The sequence below is a fragment of the Streptopelia decaocto genome, assembly GCF_964273445.1.
Source record: "Streptopelia decaocto genome assembly, chromosome: 4".
Lineage (NCBI taxonomy): Eukaryota > Metazoa > Chordata > Aves > Columbiformes > Columbidae > Streptopelia > Streptopelia decaocto.
In genome coordinates this window covers 62,372,536-62,390,543 of record NC_138658.1, presented here as the reverse complement: position 1 = coordinate 62,390,543, position 18,008 = coordinate 62,372,536, and the positions used below count along the sequence as shown (strand labels likewise).

The 18,008-nt window shown below is 40.8% G+C and overlaps 1 protein-coding gene across 2 annotated transcripts in view; it reads left to right on the top strand.

The window, feature by feature from the left end:
* C1QTNF7 (C1q and TNF related 7) overlaps window positions 1–17,497 on the top strand; it is a 51,509-nt gene extending 34,012 nt beyond the window's left edge. For both annotated transcript variants that reach the window (XM_082051385.1, XM_082051384.1), the window contains exons 2-4: window positions 14,505–14,696; window positions 15,568–15,813; window positions 16,507–17,497. In XM_082051385.1, the coding sequence (XP_081907511.1) occupies window positions 15,576–15,813; window positions 16,507–17,138 (870 nt within the window). In that variant the 5' untranslated portion in view covers window positions 14,505–14,696; window positions 15,568–15,575 and the 3' untranslated portion in view covers window positions 17,139–17,497. The remainder of the gene's footprint in view (window positions 1–14,504; window positions 14,697–15,567; window positions 15,814–16,506) is intronic.
* The last annotated feature ends 511 nt before the right edge of the window (window positions 17,498–18,008 follow it).

Here is an 18,008-nt window from a genome sequence, read left to right as displayed (position 1 = left end):
CAAATTATTTGAAGGTGAACCAATGCAAGTTTGTGCATAAATGTCAGAAAAACATATTGTACAGATTCAAAGAAAAAAAGCATCTATGACAACTGAGAGCACCATCATTTTTTCAGCACCATTTGGAGGCTGCAGATAACCTAGGTCTCTAATAGATTTTTTCTAAACTCTTAATAAAACCCTACAATTTAAATTACTTTTAATCTACCTCATGCTTACTATCTGTTGTTAAAATCCTTTTTAAGAAAAACAATTGGAATTTTAACTAGTTACAGATGGTGAAGATAAAATTGGTCTTTACAAAAATAGGATTTTTGTTTAAAATAGGATTTTCAGGGAGAGTACTGTTTATGTTTGCTAATGTTATCCAGGCTGTCTATTTGTAAACAGGTGTCAAAGGTTTACAAGCTTTAGTCTGTAGTAAAAGTAAATCAGAAGAATGAGGGAAGACTGTGAGCATTAAAACCCTGATATGCTGGAGTTGCTTTATTCCAGACAGACAGGCCACAGCAAAGGACAAGCAATGAGCAGAAGGAAGAGATGCCCTTGATACCATTTTGGTTATCTTTATGGAGAGGATAGATTAATAATTCATCAAAGAGCTATACTGGACTTGCTGTTCCCCTGGCCTTTTCCTGGTATTTGGAATAGTCCAGGATGGTAAACAGGGATGTACATAAGCAGGCGGGGAGAGTTCAGGGTTCCAGAGCTGTACAAGTTCATGGGCAAGAGGGACGCTGAACAAAGCCTCCATCTGGCCTCTCCCCTCGATGGGTTTTAGCTGCTGTTGCAGGCGAGAAGGCTGAGGAGCTCAGCCATGTCCTGCTGCTCCTCAGATGAGTCTGTCTCTTGCCTGCTCTTGGAAAGCAGATGCTCCTCCAGGCGAGGGCACGAACTCTCGTTTTGCTTAGCACAGAGAGACTTGCACAAACTCTTGCATAATTCTCTGGATACATTCATTTTTCCTTCAGAGATATCAAAGCAAAGCCATGCAAAACCCAGAAGCTACCAACCATTAGTCATTTTGAAACAGCAGCAGCACCATTTCCATGTGCTTGCTACACGCAGAGTGTCTCAGCTGCCTGTCCACCTCCAGGCCTTTGTGATTTAGGGCTCAGAAAGAGTTGCAGTTGTCCTGGCTCTCCCCAGGCCTCACTGTGGCACCCACCAACAGGGCAGAAACAGGAAAGGTTTACAAAATGATAGAAAAAAAGAAATCCCACAGTTTACACATGAAAGTCCAATAGAGAACAACATCTTCACTTAATGGGATCCTTGTTTTTGCCAAACCCACTATTTTTGCTGATAGGCGGTGAGTCATCACTGCCCTTTCTCCACAGTCGAGGGCCTCTGGAGAGGAGGCTGTTTTATCTGCAATTACTTTTGTACAAGTGGTATCACCTGCACAGCATCTCTGTTTCCAGGGTTCAAACCAGAGGACTAGTCTTCAAAAGTCCACAAATGAGGGGAGGACAGTGGCAGTGCATGGGGGCTTGGGGCTACAACCTACATCCTGTGATCTTCCAACAGGTTATTTTCTGTAACTGCTGGCATACTGCATGCCTGTCATGGTCTGAAGATAGACCCCAAACAAGGAGAAATGACAGTGACATCTGGGCTCCCCACAGCTTGAACATTCACTACAACAAATGGTCTACTTCAGCCAGACTTCTGGCAGGAAAAACAAGTTCTACATCTGAGATTTCCATTTAAGGACTTTTCCTAGCCATCTTTCAACTCAGCCAGCTGTAGCATTGCACAGCAGGGACAAGCCTTCACACTGTCACCTCCCTGCCACCATGCTGCACTCCAGACAGGTGCCCCTTGCTCTCTGTCCCGTGCAGACATGGTGACAATCTGGAGGGACATACAGTGGTGCACCAGGATGGTTCTGGTAGCTGCTGGGCTTTGCATGCTGCTGCATCTCTCCATCCCCATCACCTCCAGCCTCAGTGTCTGAAAATGAAAGAGAAAACGCAGACAAATCCACATCCCAATAGACAGGGAACAAAGGGGAAAAGGGTCTTTTCTCCATATGCATGTTGGGAGCAGGACAGATTTTGGACTCCTGATGCTGGGAGATCTCAGCAGTATCAGGAGCTCAGCAAGGAGAAGGGAGCTCTGTGCTGGCAGGTGAAGGAGGAAGAGGAGGAGGAAGAGGAGGAGGAGGAGGAAGGGGAGGAGGAGAGCCAACCCAACAGGGAATGGCATATGTCATCACACCATAACTTAGGCAGCATTGTGGCTTTGAGGACATGAGGTCATCAGTGACACCGCTGTGTTCAGTTGGCTACTCGTGGAGAGCAATGCAAGAGTCTGTATAATCTGACATTCTGTGGTTAAAACAGACAAATAAACAAACTTTATTTTGAATAATAATGACACACATCTGTATTAAGAAACCATGATTGTTTTCTTAAAAGTGTGCCAACGAAAGCAGCATTTTATAGAGTATCTGGAAGACTGTCCTTTCAGCTGTCTGTAGCGAACACATGAGAGTTTATGTAGCTTTGATGAATTCAAAGTTTGTTTTTTTTTTTTTTTTCTTTAAGAGCCACCAATGTCTCCTGGAAAACATTATATTTACTTTTTACTACTTTTCTTGGCTTTTAAGTCTAGCGGAATGACAAACACTACAGCGAGGAGATTCTGTCCCATGTTGTGTGTCTTTGGCAGAGGCCAGACAACGCAATCTCAGGCAGCTGTACTGCTGCATTTTGCAGCTGTACTGCTGCATTTTTGTTAGGAGATGATGGGTTTATGCTGACCTGAAGATATAATATGAAAGCAACAAAGCTGCTGGACCTGCTGATCTTGTATGTCTTTCAGAATCTTGCTTATTAATGTTTATACAATACAGGGAAAGAGCAGATGGCCCTTACAATTTAGCAGACTGTGTAACCATTAAAATTTGTAACTATGAATTAAAAATATTCAACATGGAAATATTTGTGGCAATCATAAGAAGTCTAACATTACCACTTTTCTGAGAAGGTAATGTCCTGAGGACCAGATTAGGCACTGCCTCTTATAATGCAAGTATTAGCTGGAATCGAATGAAATTATCAGTTCAGTGATTTAAGGGAGATAAAAAGGTTTAACCGAGACAAACGTGTTCTGTGCATAATTAATCCAGCAGATTTTCTATGAGGAATGTTGTGGAAAGCCAGAGTTTAAAGTCCTTCCAAGTTTATGGATAAGGAGTCCAGCGAGGCTGACAGAAAGAAAAAGACTCAGAAAATATCTCCAGCTCAGAAGCCCTCAGCCGCTGGGAGCAGGAACACAACCTCCCGGCGAGCATCGCTGCGGGCTCCCGCGGCCTCGGGAACAGACCAAGGGCCAGAGACAGGACGTGGCCGGAGAGCCAGGGTACAGGGCTACAAGGGCTTTTGGTCATATTTACCAGAGTCACTCATTGATCCCAAACAGAGACATAATGAAATCACTGTTATGGATGACTTCATAATTGCCCTAAGAGAACAAACAGGGACACCAATTAATTTTATGGAAAAGGAACACAAGTGGCTTATGAACCTCTGCAGAGACCTTGTTTCATGCATTAAAAAAACAAGTAGAATAGATACAAACTATAAGAAAGAAGCTGTGCCAATGAAATTGTCTCCAAAAGAAGTGTTTCAATATTCTCTCCCATGAGCTGATAAATTTATAAAACGTGGTTTTTTTTTTATTTAACTTTACTATGTGTTTATGTATATATATGAACATACATACATTTAAACTTTTCCAAAGACAGAGGAAAAACAGAAGCCTCATAAGGAATCAAGCATCTCAGAGAAAGAAAAGAAGAATTCTAAGCAGGAAAGACTTGATGTTTAAACACAGGAGAATTTTCAATTGGAATTATCCTGTTCAAGACATAATGTGTATTTTAAGCAATAAACAAAATCACAAATATCAAAATAGAACTTTCTGCAGTGCCCAATGAAGATACTTATCACAAAGATAAAAACTACAAAACAGCTTGTTACATGCCAACTTACTGTTTATCATCTAGAAATGAATCTCAGTACATCATTAATTCAGGCCATCAGAGAACAGATCTGTAGCAAGGAAAATTAATTCCATCAGTCAAAGTTAAATAGAAGAAAAGTCTTTAATATTATCTTTGACATAAAATGCATCCACCACATCCAGGGCCTTGAAGAAAAGCTACGTGTGAACAGGATTCCTTTAGCTGGTGAAGCTACACATATGTATGTATGCACACAAGCACATCCACACATACACACACTTGTCTGCTACAAAATTATGCGCTGGCTGTGGGAAAACCAGCTGCCTGAACTTATCTGAGAGACTTTAAACTGTAAGAATTTTTTTCAATGTTATATCTTGATTTCCTGCCATAAAACTTAAATAATTTTATCACTGAAATGAAAGGTCATTTTAATCAAGGCAAGAGAAAGCTTCTCCGTGTTTTATGTATTTTCAACTTTATTTGCAATTCAATACATTCTGAATTTCTGTACATTGCCATTAAAGTGGAAATTGCAAAACCCTTTACCCTGATGGAAACTTGAAGTTAATATGCTCTAAGCCTTGCATGACTCCTTTTTTTAATATATTTTATTTGTATTAAAAATTATGTAAGGAATTTTCCGGGGGACAGATCATTCGAAGTGATTCTGACATAGCATTTTTCTTAGACTAGCCAGAATTTCTTAAGAAATAAATTTAAATCAAGGTTGCTGTTTGAAATGCAAAAGGGCTCATGGCAGACAGCTGCCATAGAATTGCAACTGTAAAATAACACTGAGTTTATTGTCATCATTGTAAATTATATCAGTAGATACTTGAATAAGAAGCCTGAGCAACTCTAGATATTACAATAAGGCAAAGTCACATTCACTGGCTATGGAATTGCAAAGAGGGTTATCTGTAATCCCTTATTTTTAAAAGAAATATGCATAAGTTGGCATAACCTACCACACCACCTTGGGCTCTGTTTGTGCTGCAGGTGCACCCCATAAACTGTAGTGAAGAGTGACAAGTTGATTGACGGCTGCAGTTTTTTCATGCTATGCCCTGGAGGAACCCAAGGAATCAAGCACTTCCCAGATAGGACGGATTTCAAAAAAAAGGCGAATTATTGTTGCAATTACTTAAGTGAGAAATCATCTTCAAGGCCCAATATAAATACAATATAAATACAATATAAATACAAGGCACATGGTTTCAATAGAGTTGTGCCCAACTACATGAGGCTCAAATTTTGTTGTTAATGATAAGCAGGAGCATGGCTGATGCTCTGTTACACAGTCAGAAATGATCAGTTACCAGACACTAGACCTCATCTGCACTGTACTAAAAAAACTGCAGGAATTATGTGGACTTCATCCATTTTAATCTCCCATGAGAGAACTGGTTTGAAATATGAAATGTCAGTTCACAATTACTTAAGAAAAGCAGAATCTGAAAAGTGGTTTTGAAATAATGTGCTTTTACATCAGGAGAGCAGTATTATCCTTGATATTATTAATATTGGTTTTTTACTGATGAAGAAACAGAAGCATGTACAATTAAATAACTGCCATGGAACAGACATTTCTGATCAAGGAATAGAAATCAGATGTCCTGAAGAAAAAACTCTGTGCTCTGTTTCTTTTCTTTTCTCTCTGTGAATCTGATCAAACACCACTAATAAGAGAGAGATTTGCATTTCAGTATGTACAGAAACAGACTGACGTACGATTATGTGTAACAAATTGAAGTTATCATATCACAGGAAAAACTGTCATTCTTCTAAGTGAATTTGTGTCAGACAAATTCGTGCCAAGAAAGGAGGATTAAGCTCTTCTCTCACCTCTCCTCTTTGCTTCTCTCCTCTTCTCAACACCTTATGCTTGTTACACTGTTTTTAAAGACTTGTTAGGATATATTGCAATTAGGATATATAGTAGGCTACAGTAGCTAGCAAAACAGCTTCATAAACTCTCTAGAGCTCTATACAGCAGCATAAGGTTTTTTTACTTTCACGGTGTGTATAAATTATTAAAAAAAAAAAAAAGTAAAATAGGATAGTACTTTATTTCTTGGAAATTTAAAGCTGCCTGCCTGCTGAAATGTCCAAGTTAGAAATACAGAGGAAAAAAGATTAGTGTCATTGCTACTTCAGTAAGAAACAGCTCTTATAATAGATTTCTGATTTTTCAATGTGTTGTAAGAACAATACAAACATTTATTTAAATAAGCAAATAAGCAAGTTGGACACTTATCTTCACAATACACAGCAGTTAATATATTTAAAAAAAAAAAAAAAAGGAAGAAGAAAAGAAGCAAATCCTGAAGGACACGAGTTGGCTGTGTGGTTCAGAGGAAGGATCCATATGGAATTAAACAGACCTTTGAATGCTTTGTGCTGAAAATTGTTATTTCCACACGTGTAGATTGGACTCGTTTTGCCAGACTGGGTTCACTTTGAATAAGTACAAACTGCCAGAGCCACAAGGGCACTGGAAACCCTGACTGTCTCTGACAACCTCTCCTGGGTGTCCCACCACCCTACCCATGGTCAAGGACCTCATTTCAGCCCAGCTGACCCCTACCCACAGGCTCACATCCTGGTCTGGCCTCCAATGATGGGGGTGCCTCCGGCTGCCTCCAGGCTGCCCTGGTCCCTCCAGGGATGGTGGGATGGTCTGGTGAGACCCTGTCCTACCACCCTGTGGGGAGCTCCATCCCTCCCAGCCCCAAGGATTAGCCAACCCTTGCCCATCAAACACCTCCACAAGATGTGCAGTTGTAGAACGCCAGGCTCATTGACTAGAAATGAGGGACCTGTGTGAGTGCTTGCTGGGTGCCAACGGGGTTACCAGAGGGTGGGCTTGTGTTGAACTGGTGTTCCTGTGAAGCCTGATGGGAGGCAGGAAGCTTTATTCCTTTTGCTCTTCTATGGAAACACAAGTCTTTGTTTCAATAAGAAGATTCCATACGTAATTTAAATGGAATTTTATTTTACAGCTCCAAACTGTTTACAGCTGTCTTTCTAATGTGCATGTCCTTCAGTCTCAAAAAGAGGTCTACCTCACCGAAAATCAAGTTGCTATTTAAAGGTTTGATTTAATCAGGAAGGAGCATACTCAAAAAACGTGCCATTACCCAAAAGCAGACATTACATAAATTTCATTCTATTTTTATATCTTCCTGGCTCCAATCTCCTGACTTTGACATTAACCATAACAATGACACATGTGACTAAACCAGGCCAAATTCTCCTTTTTCTATTCCAGTATAAATATAGAAGTAATACTGTTGAAGTAATAACTTTGAGGTAGACTCACTCTATGAGAACAGGACTTTTCTCAGAGCAGCCACAGTCAGGAAAGTATGCTGATTTTGAGGCCAGAATTTTATCTCCTGTACTGACTAGTTAGAGTACCAGCACGAAGGAGGCCACCGGGGTTGACATGAGAGCTTTGAAGTCCCAGAGGCTGGGGACACCTGTTAATGTGGGTGGCATTTTGAAAAGCATCTGAGGCTTCAAAGCTCTTGTGTCATTTTCAAAACACCTTGGGCTTTCAGAAATTCAAGCCCCACTTATTTACAGCAAGGCTTAAGCTTTTAAATGCATTTATCATTTGTGTCAATGACACACAGCCTCCTGAGACTCAAACCTCTGTGAGATTCAGCTTCATAGCCACAACCTCTCCCTTAAGTTGGACACTTTGGCTTCAAGGGTACTGAAGAGTGTACCAAGGGTCAGAAAATGGAGACCTTGCAGCTGACTCTGGGCAGTGGATAGTGCAGTGCCCTGTGGACGCAGACCTGCAAGAAAGCAAGCAGTATCTGCATGCCACAGGCTGCTTGGGCATGGAGCCGCCTCAGGTGTGCACAGCCTGTGTCTCACATTGCTGTCCTGGGTATCTGTGTTGCACAGCACTGCTCCTGCAGATGTGCCTGAAGAGACTCTCTTCAGAAACTCCAAGCTAAGGCATGCTCCAGTTGGTATGTCACTGGTTTTATGGTTCTTTCATTTGGACTCAGGTGCCCAGTTTCCCTCAAGATGATTTTTTCTCTGTGTTAAAGTAACACGTAAAAGTTGGAACTTACAGGAACTTTTGTAAATTCAGCCCAAAGGTCTTAGCACCACAGTTATTTTTTTACCCAGGAATATTTAATTCCAGAATGCTGATTTTCTAAGTCTGTTTTCAAATGCACAGTTGTGCAGTTATCTTTTGAAGGTTCTCAAGCAGGAACCTGGGAGCTGTAGTGAGTTTTTTTCAGGCCTGGTATTATCTGAGCTCTGTTGTGCAGTTCTGCCATTCCTGGGAGCAGAGCTCGGCTAACACGGAGCCCTTCAGAAATTCCTGCTTTTATGCTGTAGCATATAAACTCTCAGTAATAAATTTCAGAGTGTTTTAAGATAATGAAATTCATACTATAGGGCTTTAACAATGCCTTCCACGTTTTAACTGTCATATAAATAAAAACTAATTAGTCCTCCAGTCTTGTCAGACATGCATACTTATCCAAATATTGAATTCAGTAAATTTATACTTTATCCTACCTTTTCACTCCCTACTATGTCAAGGACTGTTTGCAATATCACCTGGACTGAAGGAACCACAATGTTTAGCAAACCATTTCTAGCTGGGGATTTGCCCATGTAGCCATAATTTCCAGATCCCTTCTTGGAAAAGCTAATAGCTTGTTGTGTAGCAACAGCAGTGCTGAGAGACCCTTTGTATACCTAAAAATATTGCTAACTTAACTATGAGTGTTTGCAGTGTGAAAAAATCTACTTGTGTCAAGCCTTGGACAGATATCCTCTTCCATGAACAGCAGAACATGGACAAGAGGTTGCCACTCAGCTGAGCACAGCTGCTCCCTGCCCCAGCTCACAGCCTCCACTGCTCCTCTGGCAGAGAAGTTTGTGGGAGCCTTCCCCAGCTTGCTTCAGGGTAAATCAACCAGCTTAGTCCTGCCCAAACATTTAAATTGCTCCTTTTGTCTTTGCTTAGTTTGATGTAGAATGTAGTCCCTGGCTGGATGCCTACTTTTCTGCAGGGTTCTCAGAAAGGCACAGTGCCTGGGTGACATAATTTGACAAAATTCCAGAGGAAAACAATGTGCTGGGGGAGGAGTGCCCCTTTCAGGGTCTGGAAGATTTCTTCTTTGCATGATTGTCTTTTTAAATGGTGAACACTGTTCCCTGGTACAATATGTGGTCACCAAGGAAGCAAGTGAGTTAAGGAGAATCCATCTTTGGAGGCGTCTGTGATCTAATAAATGACATTTGCCTTGAGGGGATGAGAAGCCATGCCCAAGGACTAGAACATATTCAGCCAGAAATCCAGATAATTTCCCAGAGTTGTTCTTGCTGTCTGTGTCCTGAGCTCACCTTGCTGGTTGGTCCCCATCATTCGCCCCTATGCAAACAGATTGCTTTCATGATAGGGGCTCTGGATGAACTTTTGCTCACAAAGCCCATGTGTGAACACAAGAGAGCACAAGGCACAAGCCAGCAGAAGTCCATCCCCTATGACTTGTGGCAATAATCTATGACTTTTGTTCTCGTTTGTCCTCACGTGCCTTGCAGTCTGACGTTTTCTTTTTGTGCCCTCTGTTTACATCCAAAACAGTTTTCCCAGGCTGTTCTCTGTTTCTTTTCTGTCATCACAAGGCTGGTAAAGCAGAATGATAGGTGATGGAAAGTCTCCTGGCAAGGAGTTCAGATTCATAGCTAACCCTGCAAATTGTAGGTCATACCTGAAGACAGCTTGTGATTCATGGCTCCTGTCTCTCTCTTTTTTTGAAAGAAGCCTGTACCTGAGATGTAGAGACACTTGTACCCTGAGTCTTCCACTGCCCATTTGTCACTATTTTGCAAGCAAACATATTATTGTCTCCCTGTTAGTCGCCAACTGTAAGTAACTGATGTGGCTTCTCAGCTCTCTGTCAGGACAAATTCTATCAGGTTTCATTTATTTGTGTGTTCTGGTACAGCTGGCAGTGAAACTGCTTCACCTGCCAGCCCTCATGTTAAAATTCCTCCCATCTGAGTCTGACTGGTCATGCCTTGACCAGCTTCTACGGCATTTTTAGTAAAAACAACCTTCCAAATAATGGGAATGGCTGGAACCAGAGACACTATGTTTCAAGTCAAACACTGAGAAATAAATACTCCTTTGATATTTTGAATATCAAACACATTGAACTTCTGGTCCTTATTATAAGTGCTCTATTTTTCATGAAGGCTTGAGACGTGGTTCAAGAATCTGACTGCATTCAACAGAGTTGTGAAGGAGACTGTTCAAACATGAGTGAATACAAACTTAATCGAGTGAGATCGTTAAATGTCAGCATTGCTAACAAGACCTTTAAGGATTGTTTTCTCAGAAATATTTAGTTAATGTTTCTTCCTGCTGCCTGATTGATCCCTTTGGGCACCGGCAGCCATTCTGGGACAGGGAATCAAAAGTTCAGACTGCTCAAAAAGTGTCAGGTCACTCTGCCCTTCTTACACAAGGGAAATAAAGACAATGCAAAGCCAGGCAAAGATTGCTGGATTGTATGGCTAACCCAAGGAGTGTGGTGGTGGCCAGCTGTGGTCTTAATTCCTTAGAGTAAGGCAGAGTCTTACAGGTGGAGCTCTGGATGCCCAGCATAGACCCCATAACACAAAACAAGCTGGGAGATGCATAGATCTGTGCCCAACTGAAGGTGAATGATCAATAAAATATACCTGGGAAAAAATCCGTAATTAAGACTTGCATTTAACTGCATAAAAATTGTATAGTGCAAAGAAACTGCAGAACATGGTGTGCTAATCTGCAAGCCACTCTTTCTGGGGCTTTGTAGAAAGGTCAGTGGTGGTGGCAAATTGAATGGCAGGTTTGGACCCTTCAGGCATGTGGACACAACTGATTTTTGTGGATCATGTTTTCGAGGGAAAAGACAGGCATAGCTAGTGAGATTTCAAGCTAATTGTTGAGGGTGTTTCTCTCTGCTTCTCATCATGACTTATAACCTCCATCTCCACCTTGTTTCTCCTACCACAGCTCTCCTGGATGGAAGAGCTGGGGAAGGTCTGTACATCCCACAGTAGGGATGCAAGGTAGCAATGTGAGGCAGTATTGGCCTTGGCTGTTGGAGAGCCAGAGGATATATAGGCTATCTTGTTCTGCACCACTAAGCTATTACCGGTATGGCAAACAGGAAAGGCCCACGAACATAATGACTTCACATCTATATTTTTTTGCACATGGAAGCTGAAATACGTCTTCTCCTCCTCAAATAGCTGTGCATACATATTGGAAGTGAATTCAAAGCTAGCAAGGAAAGACAAAAGTAGGAACACAGCCAGGATAACTTGTGACTAATAATTATTGGCTTTAGACACAGTTTTTATTTACAACAGATTTATGGGAAATCAAGGATTGCTTCAAAACAATGCCCATTAGTGAATTTTGGAGTTAAGACCTGCATAGCTGCACAAGAGAGGAAGATTAGATCATACACCAGGAATTCTCAAAACTGGGAATTTGGTACAATCCCTTAATTCCTAACCTTAAAAAAAAAGCTGATTACATCATCTGAGTATATTGTTAATGAAGTGATATTTCCTAACTGCTTCATCTTAAAGACCCTCTGCCTAGCACCTAGCTTCAATGAGAATATAATGTACAGAGTATCTTCTCAAGGTAGATCACAGAATCATAGAATGGTTTGGGTTAGAAGGGACTTTCAAAGCTCATCTAGTCCAACCCTGCTGCCATGAGCACGGACATCTTCAACTAGAGCAGGTTGCTCAGAGCCTCATCCAGCCTGGCTTTGAATGTCTCCAGGGATTGGGCATCTACCACCTCTCTGGGTAACCTATTCCAATGTTTCACCACCATCATCTCAAAAAATTTCTTCCTTATATCTAATCTGAATCTTCCTTCTTTTAGTTTAAAACCATTACCCCTTGTCCTGTCAAAACAGGCCCTGCTAAAAAGTCTGTCCCCATCTTTCTCACAGGGCCCCTTTAAGTACTGAAAGGTTGCAATAAGGTCTCCCTGGAGCCTTCTCCTCTCCTCTCCTCTCCTCTCCTCTCCTCTCCTCTCCTCTCCTCTCCTCTCCTCTCCTTTCCTCTCCTTTTTTCTTCTCTTCCTCTTCTCTTTCTCTTCTGTCTTTTTCTTCTCTTTTCCAGGCTGAACAACCCCAACTTTCTCAGTCTGTCCTCATAGGAGAGGTGTTCCATCCCTCTGATCATTTTTGTGGCCTCCTCCGGACCCTCTCCAGTCCAGGTCTTTCTTGTACTGAGGGTTCCAGAGCTGGATAGGGTCTCACCAGAGCAGAGGGGCAGAATCACCTCCCTCAACCTGCTGGCCATGCTACTTTTGATGCTGCTTTTGATTGTTTACATCTGTCACCCTAACTGCAGCAAGGTATTAGGTACAGAATAGACTTTTTAGTATTTATCCAATATCAAATGAATCAGATGGTCTTTTGGGTTTGTGCACAAGGGCAGTGATTATGCTGCTTGTGCAATATGAAAAGTGACGGAAAAAATGGATCTGCCACTCTCACTTAGAAAAGCTGTTTCAGAAATCATTGCATATTAGAACTGATCAGCCTGTCCATTGTCTTTCAGTGAATGATTTGGCGTGCACTCTTGCTCTACCTAGTGGATTTGGAACCTATTGAAATTCCATTTTCTAAACTTGGAATAACATTATTCTAATCCTGTGTTCAAATTCTCATTATTATTTTGGCAATGGTTTTGAAGAAGATTATTGTTATTGTTGCGAACAAGAATATCATGTGCTTGTTCTGGCTTTCAATATTTGGAAAAAAGAATTAACTCCTCAAATGTTGATTTTCCCTGAAGAAAAATTATTTGGCTAATATAAATGACATTGTTTCCTAGCCCAGTTTATGGACAAAAGTTTGTATCTTTAAAAAGGGCAAACAGAAGCTAGGATGAAAGTGTTATTTACGACTCACTTTCTGCCTAACAGTTAACTCTCTGTGATCAAGTATTTCACTGCTGGAAGAAATGCAAGAGTCTGGAGTCAAAGGGCAAGAGAAGTCCTGATTCTGTCGCCTAAAGTATGGTTTCCCAAGTTTCACTGTTGGAAGCAGCCTTCTGTATTCCCCCCAGGTCTAAATGCAGGACTGTAAACATCATCACCTGAATATTATCACTATTTCCTCCCAGTCCCAGCTCTGTTCCTCTTCCTGCAGTCTCATCATTCTGTTTCATAACCACATCATTCCTTAAGACCCCCAACCCATAGCTGAAGACTCCACATATTCCCCCCTATGCCTTCTCCTTGTCAAATTGTTTCCACAATGCCCCAGCCATCTAAGGCACATCGCTATCTCAACAACCCTGTTTTTCTCACCTTCCCAAAACTTTTTTCCCGTGGCCTTAGCAGAAACACACATCTCAAACTAATTAATTTCCTGTAGGCACATGAGAAGAACAGCAGGGGAGGTCTGGGAGCTGAAGACGGCTTCATGCATCACTAAGTTACTGGCCAGCCAGTGACAGCAGCAGCTGTGTGAAGGCTCTTACTCTGATTTGTACAAGATTCTGGACATAGGCAAAACCAGCAGTTGTTGAGATTGTTTTTCCTTGGCTTATGTGCAACACAGTGTGGGAACATCTAGCCTACTGATTCAGACTTTCATCTGGCAAAGGGCAGTTTTTGTTCCAGTCCTTGATCCTTAGGTCGTGTCTGCTTCTTATCCATCAGCTTTGCGTAAAACGCATACACAGGCATGAACTCCCTCCAAGCTGCTCCCTCCTGGCCAATGGTTAAAACTGTTCTTCTGCAGAGAGCTTTGTTGTCCTCGATTTAAGTCCTGTGAAAATCCATGAGCTTTATTTGGGTACACTCAGGAGTACATCAGAGCAAACATCGCTGTGAGGTTCATGCTTGCAGCTAACTACTACCTTGGAGTTACCATTTGCTGCTCTGCTGTAATGTTCAGCATTCATATGTTAATGCACTCTTGGAGGCTGTTGTGCCTGCAGTGTAAGGCTTTATAAAATGACAGCAAAATTAATAGTTTGGTTTCTGCCAATTTGATACAAGATGCTTAATTTGAAAAGCAGAATATACATCACTGAAGAGAATTTTGGAGCATTGCTTCTAACCACAATATTTTCATGCTTTTTTTCCCTGCATTGCCATTGATATCAATAGAGTTTCTAATTTTCTATTCTGTAAAACAGAAAAGGTTCTTCATAAAGACTGTAAGTGTATGTGTACATGCTGATCTTTTTCCCTCATGAATAGATTTGACCTGCCATATACCGGTTGAAATATCATGCACTACAAATAAACATAACAGTTTGAGTTTTTAAATCAATCAGTCAATGCGGATCGGTTTCACAGAGAAAGGGATGAAAACAATGATTTCTAGATTAATTCACTTGGCAACTTCTTTAACTCTGAGTTTGAGAATGAATCTAAGTTTCACTGTAAAAAAAGGTATTTCACACAGACATTTTTATTAATCCCCCACTCCATTTCTCCTTTTTCTCCCCACAGAAACCAGTGGACTCTGATTTCTTCAAGTGCTGTAAATCAGCTCTGAAGGAATGGACAACTCCAACAAAAAAACCCACACAAGTCTTCTGATAAGCCATCACGGGAACTAGAAAAAACGACTTGTAAAATCTCACCTGACCCATGACTGACTCTGTTCATGCAACACTAAATTAAGACAACTTTGTGCATCAGGTACTGCAACTCCTCAGCATGTTTGTACAGTGCTTTTTCTTTAGACTCCCAGTATATAGTGGAATAGAGAAATCCAATTTGCATTCATTCAATTGTTTATGAAAACATCCAAATACTGTATATAAAGCTTTAAACAATTTTCTTGCACGACATTACCACACAGTTCATTTCAAATGACAGTCCAAGACACGCTTAAAAAAGCCAACTGTGAGCAGCCTATTCACACTCTACCTGTTCCCTGCAGGGCAGCTGCCTGGATTCCACCTGACTGATTAGGGTGAAGTGCTTATCAGGGTTTCCAACCAGGCACTGAAGCTGTAGCTGTCTTACCGGTATCATTTCTGCAGACTCAGCAAGTTTCTGATGCTGTCATTCAGGCTGGAGATTCATTTGCAACCATAAGGGCAAATTTCAAAATAAAATGAAGGAGTAAGTTTTGTCCTCACTAGAAGAGACTGCTCTTATGGGCAGATGCTCCTAGCACAGACATAACTCCCTCCAGCAAGAGGGTTTTTCTCAGGTCCCAGAGACAAAATAAACTAGGCAAGCAAAGTACTTTGTATTGAAAATTCCAGATTCTTTTTTAAGGTGTCAAAATTTGGTCAAAAAAGCTGGTATTCACCAGTGAAACTATGTCAACTTATAGGCTACTTGAAAGATATATGGTAACATATAGTGATCAGAAAAAGTTCCAACCTGACAGACTTTCCTCCTTGCCTCCTACATCGATTTCAGTAATGCAGAATCTCATGTTGATCTCTGTACCTGTGCATAATGCACCACAGTCACACTTACTAATGCATTCATAGCCATCTGCATGTGATTAGAGTGCCATAATATGCATAGTCTTATTTGTATGCATTTTTTCCAGATCCAAGGATGTTTGTGTTGCTTTACATTACAAGTTTTGCCATCTACACAAGCGAACAACCTCTTCAAAGCCAGTTCAAAGGAGAAAATTACTACACTAGATATATCTGTAGCATCCCTGGTTTGCCAGGCCCTGCGGGTCCCCCCGGAGCCAGGGGAACCCCGGGACCACACGGACGCCTTGGTCTTCCAGGAAGAGATGGTAGAGATGGCAGGAAAGGAGAAAAAGGTGAAAAAGGGAGTGCAGGTATTGAATATTTGTGTAATCTAACACAGTAGTACAGCAAAGAACTTTCATTGTCACTTATACGATGAATGTGTGTACGTGTCTGTGTGGGTTTAAGTGTGATGCATGTATATACAGTGAAAGAAAAATGCAGATATTTTAGGCATGTCTAATATGCATATACTGAAATCTGTGTAAATAAATGTAAATGCATAGCCTTCCTGTGCATAGATGCTAAGAAAAAGGTTTTGAAACATGAAGCATATGTGGTATCAAATAAATAGTCGTATTTATGCCATTACCCAGAAATAGAAGATTAGCAGATATTGAGGTAGACACTAAAAATGCTCAAATAGTAGGAGATATTTAGTGCGCATGTATCATTATATAGGTAGCCATGCTGAAGTCCTTCCCACGAGCAGTGCCCATAGTTCAGTCCACAAGATTGCATATAAAATTCTTCAATGTGTAATCAAAGTATATGAAGAAAAGTAGGAATATAGAACGAAAAGAACCCTGGGCTGTGGAGCCCAGTCTTCTGTTCCAATCTCCCATTCCTTTCACAAACTTATTAGAAGATTTCAAAAGTAATTTTTGAGTATTTTGAAATTCTGATTGTGTTTTTCTTGTTTGTTCAGGCACACACAGTAGCCCACACAATCATTTACTGAGATGATATGTGCAACAATTAACTAACTTAAAATGTCTTTGAAGGTTTAAGAGGAAAGACTGGGCCATTAGGACCAGCTGGAGAGAAAGGAGACCAAGGTCAGTCTGGTAAAAAAGGACCTGGAGGATTGACTGGTGCCAAAGGTGAAGTAGGTCCAGCTGGACCACCTGGACCTAAGGGAGATAAAGGAGACCGAGGAGAGCGAGGTGCACCAGGGGTCTGTAAGTGTGGAAAGATAGTGCTGAAATCTGCCTTTTCTGTTGGCATCACTACCAGCTACCCAGAGGAAAGATTACCAATTGTATTCAATAAAGTCCTCTTCAATGAGGGAGAGCATTACAACCCTTCCACAGGGAAGTTTATCTGTGCCATCCCAGGGATTTATTACTTTTCTTATGATATCACCTTAGCAAACAAGCATCTTGCGATTGGGCTGGTTCACAATGGGAAGTACCGGATAAAGACATTTGACGCGAACACCGGCAACCACGACGTAGCTTCTGGATCCACGGTGATCTACCTTCAGCCAGAAGATGAAGTATGGCTTGAGATCTTCTATACTGACCAAAACGGTCTCTTTTCTGATCCAACGTGGGCAGACAGTTTGTTTTCTGGATTTCTCTTGTATGTTGATACAGATTACCTTGACGCTTTATCAGATGAAGATGAGCTCTGAAGCAGATGATGTCAAATGACATTCAAACTGGACACCCCAGCACAGGGTTTTATCTAGCTGTCTGAGAGACATTAAAAAAAATAATAATCTGGGACTTATTTTTGCTTTGATAGAAACCAAGTCTGAGATCATAAGGATCTTTCTAGAATTTAAGCTGGATTTTTTACCAGACAGCAGGGATATCAAAAGGAACTGTAATTAACAAAGGACTGCTTCACTCCAGGATTGACTCCTCCTGAAAGTTATGTTTGTAATACTATTTAAACAAATTTAAGATACTGTACATTTGATTTTATATAAAATATATTAAGTTGCAATGTAGAATGGATATTTTGTATATGACATTAAAGTAAAATTGAACAATTGATGGTGATATCATCTTTGGTCATTTCAAGACAGGAAATACATTACAAACAGAGAAAACATTGATTTTGAAAAAGGAAAGGAATAAAATAGGAATGTCTGCTTCAGGATGCAGCTGAACAAGCTGAACACAAGGACCTGATATTTATACCAACAAGTGATATTCATGATCAACTAACCAGCTGAGGACTGCCCTATGACAGTCATAAAAGATCAGAACAAAGGTATTAAACATATAAAATACTTAAGAACTGGGAGATCTGAAAACTTGGGAGATAGACAATCAGTATCCAACTTAGGTATTTTCAGTGTAACTCCAAGTGGGTTTGCTATTCTTTCAATGCTATTCAGTATTTTTATGAGAAATGTGGGAAAGAATATAAATTTTTTGCTGAAGCAAATTATGGATGCTAAAAACCCTGATAGAACAGTAACCATTAAAGATAATAAACTACATGGAACAAATTCAGTCACATAATTGAAGCAGACTTACTTATATTCCAATAT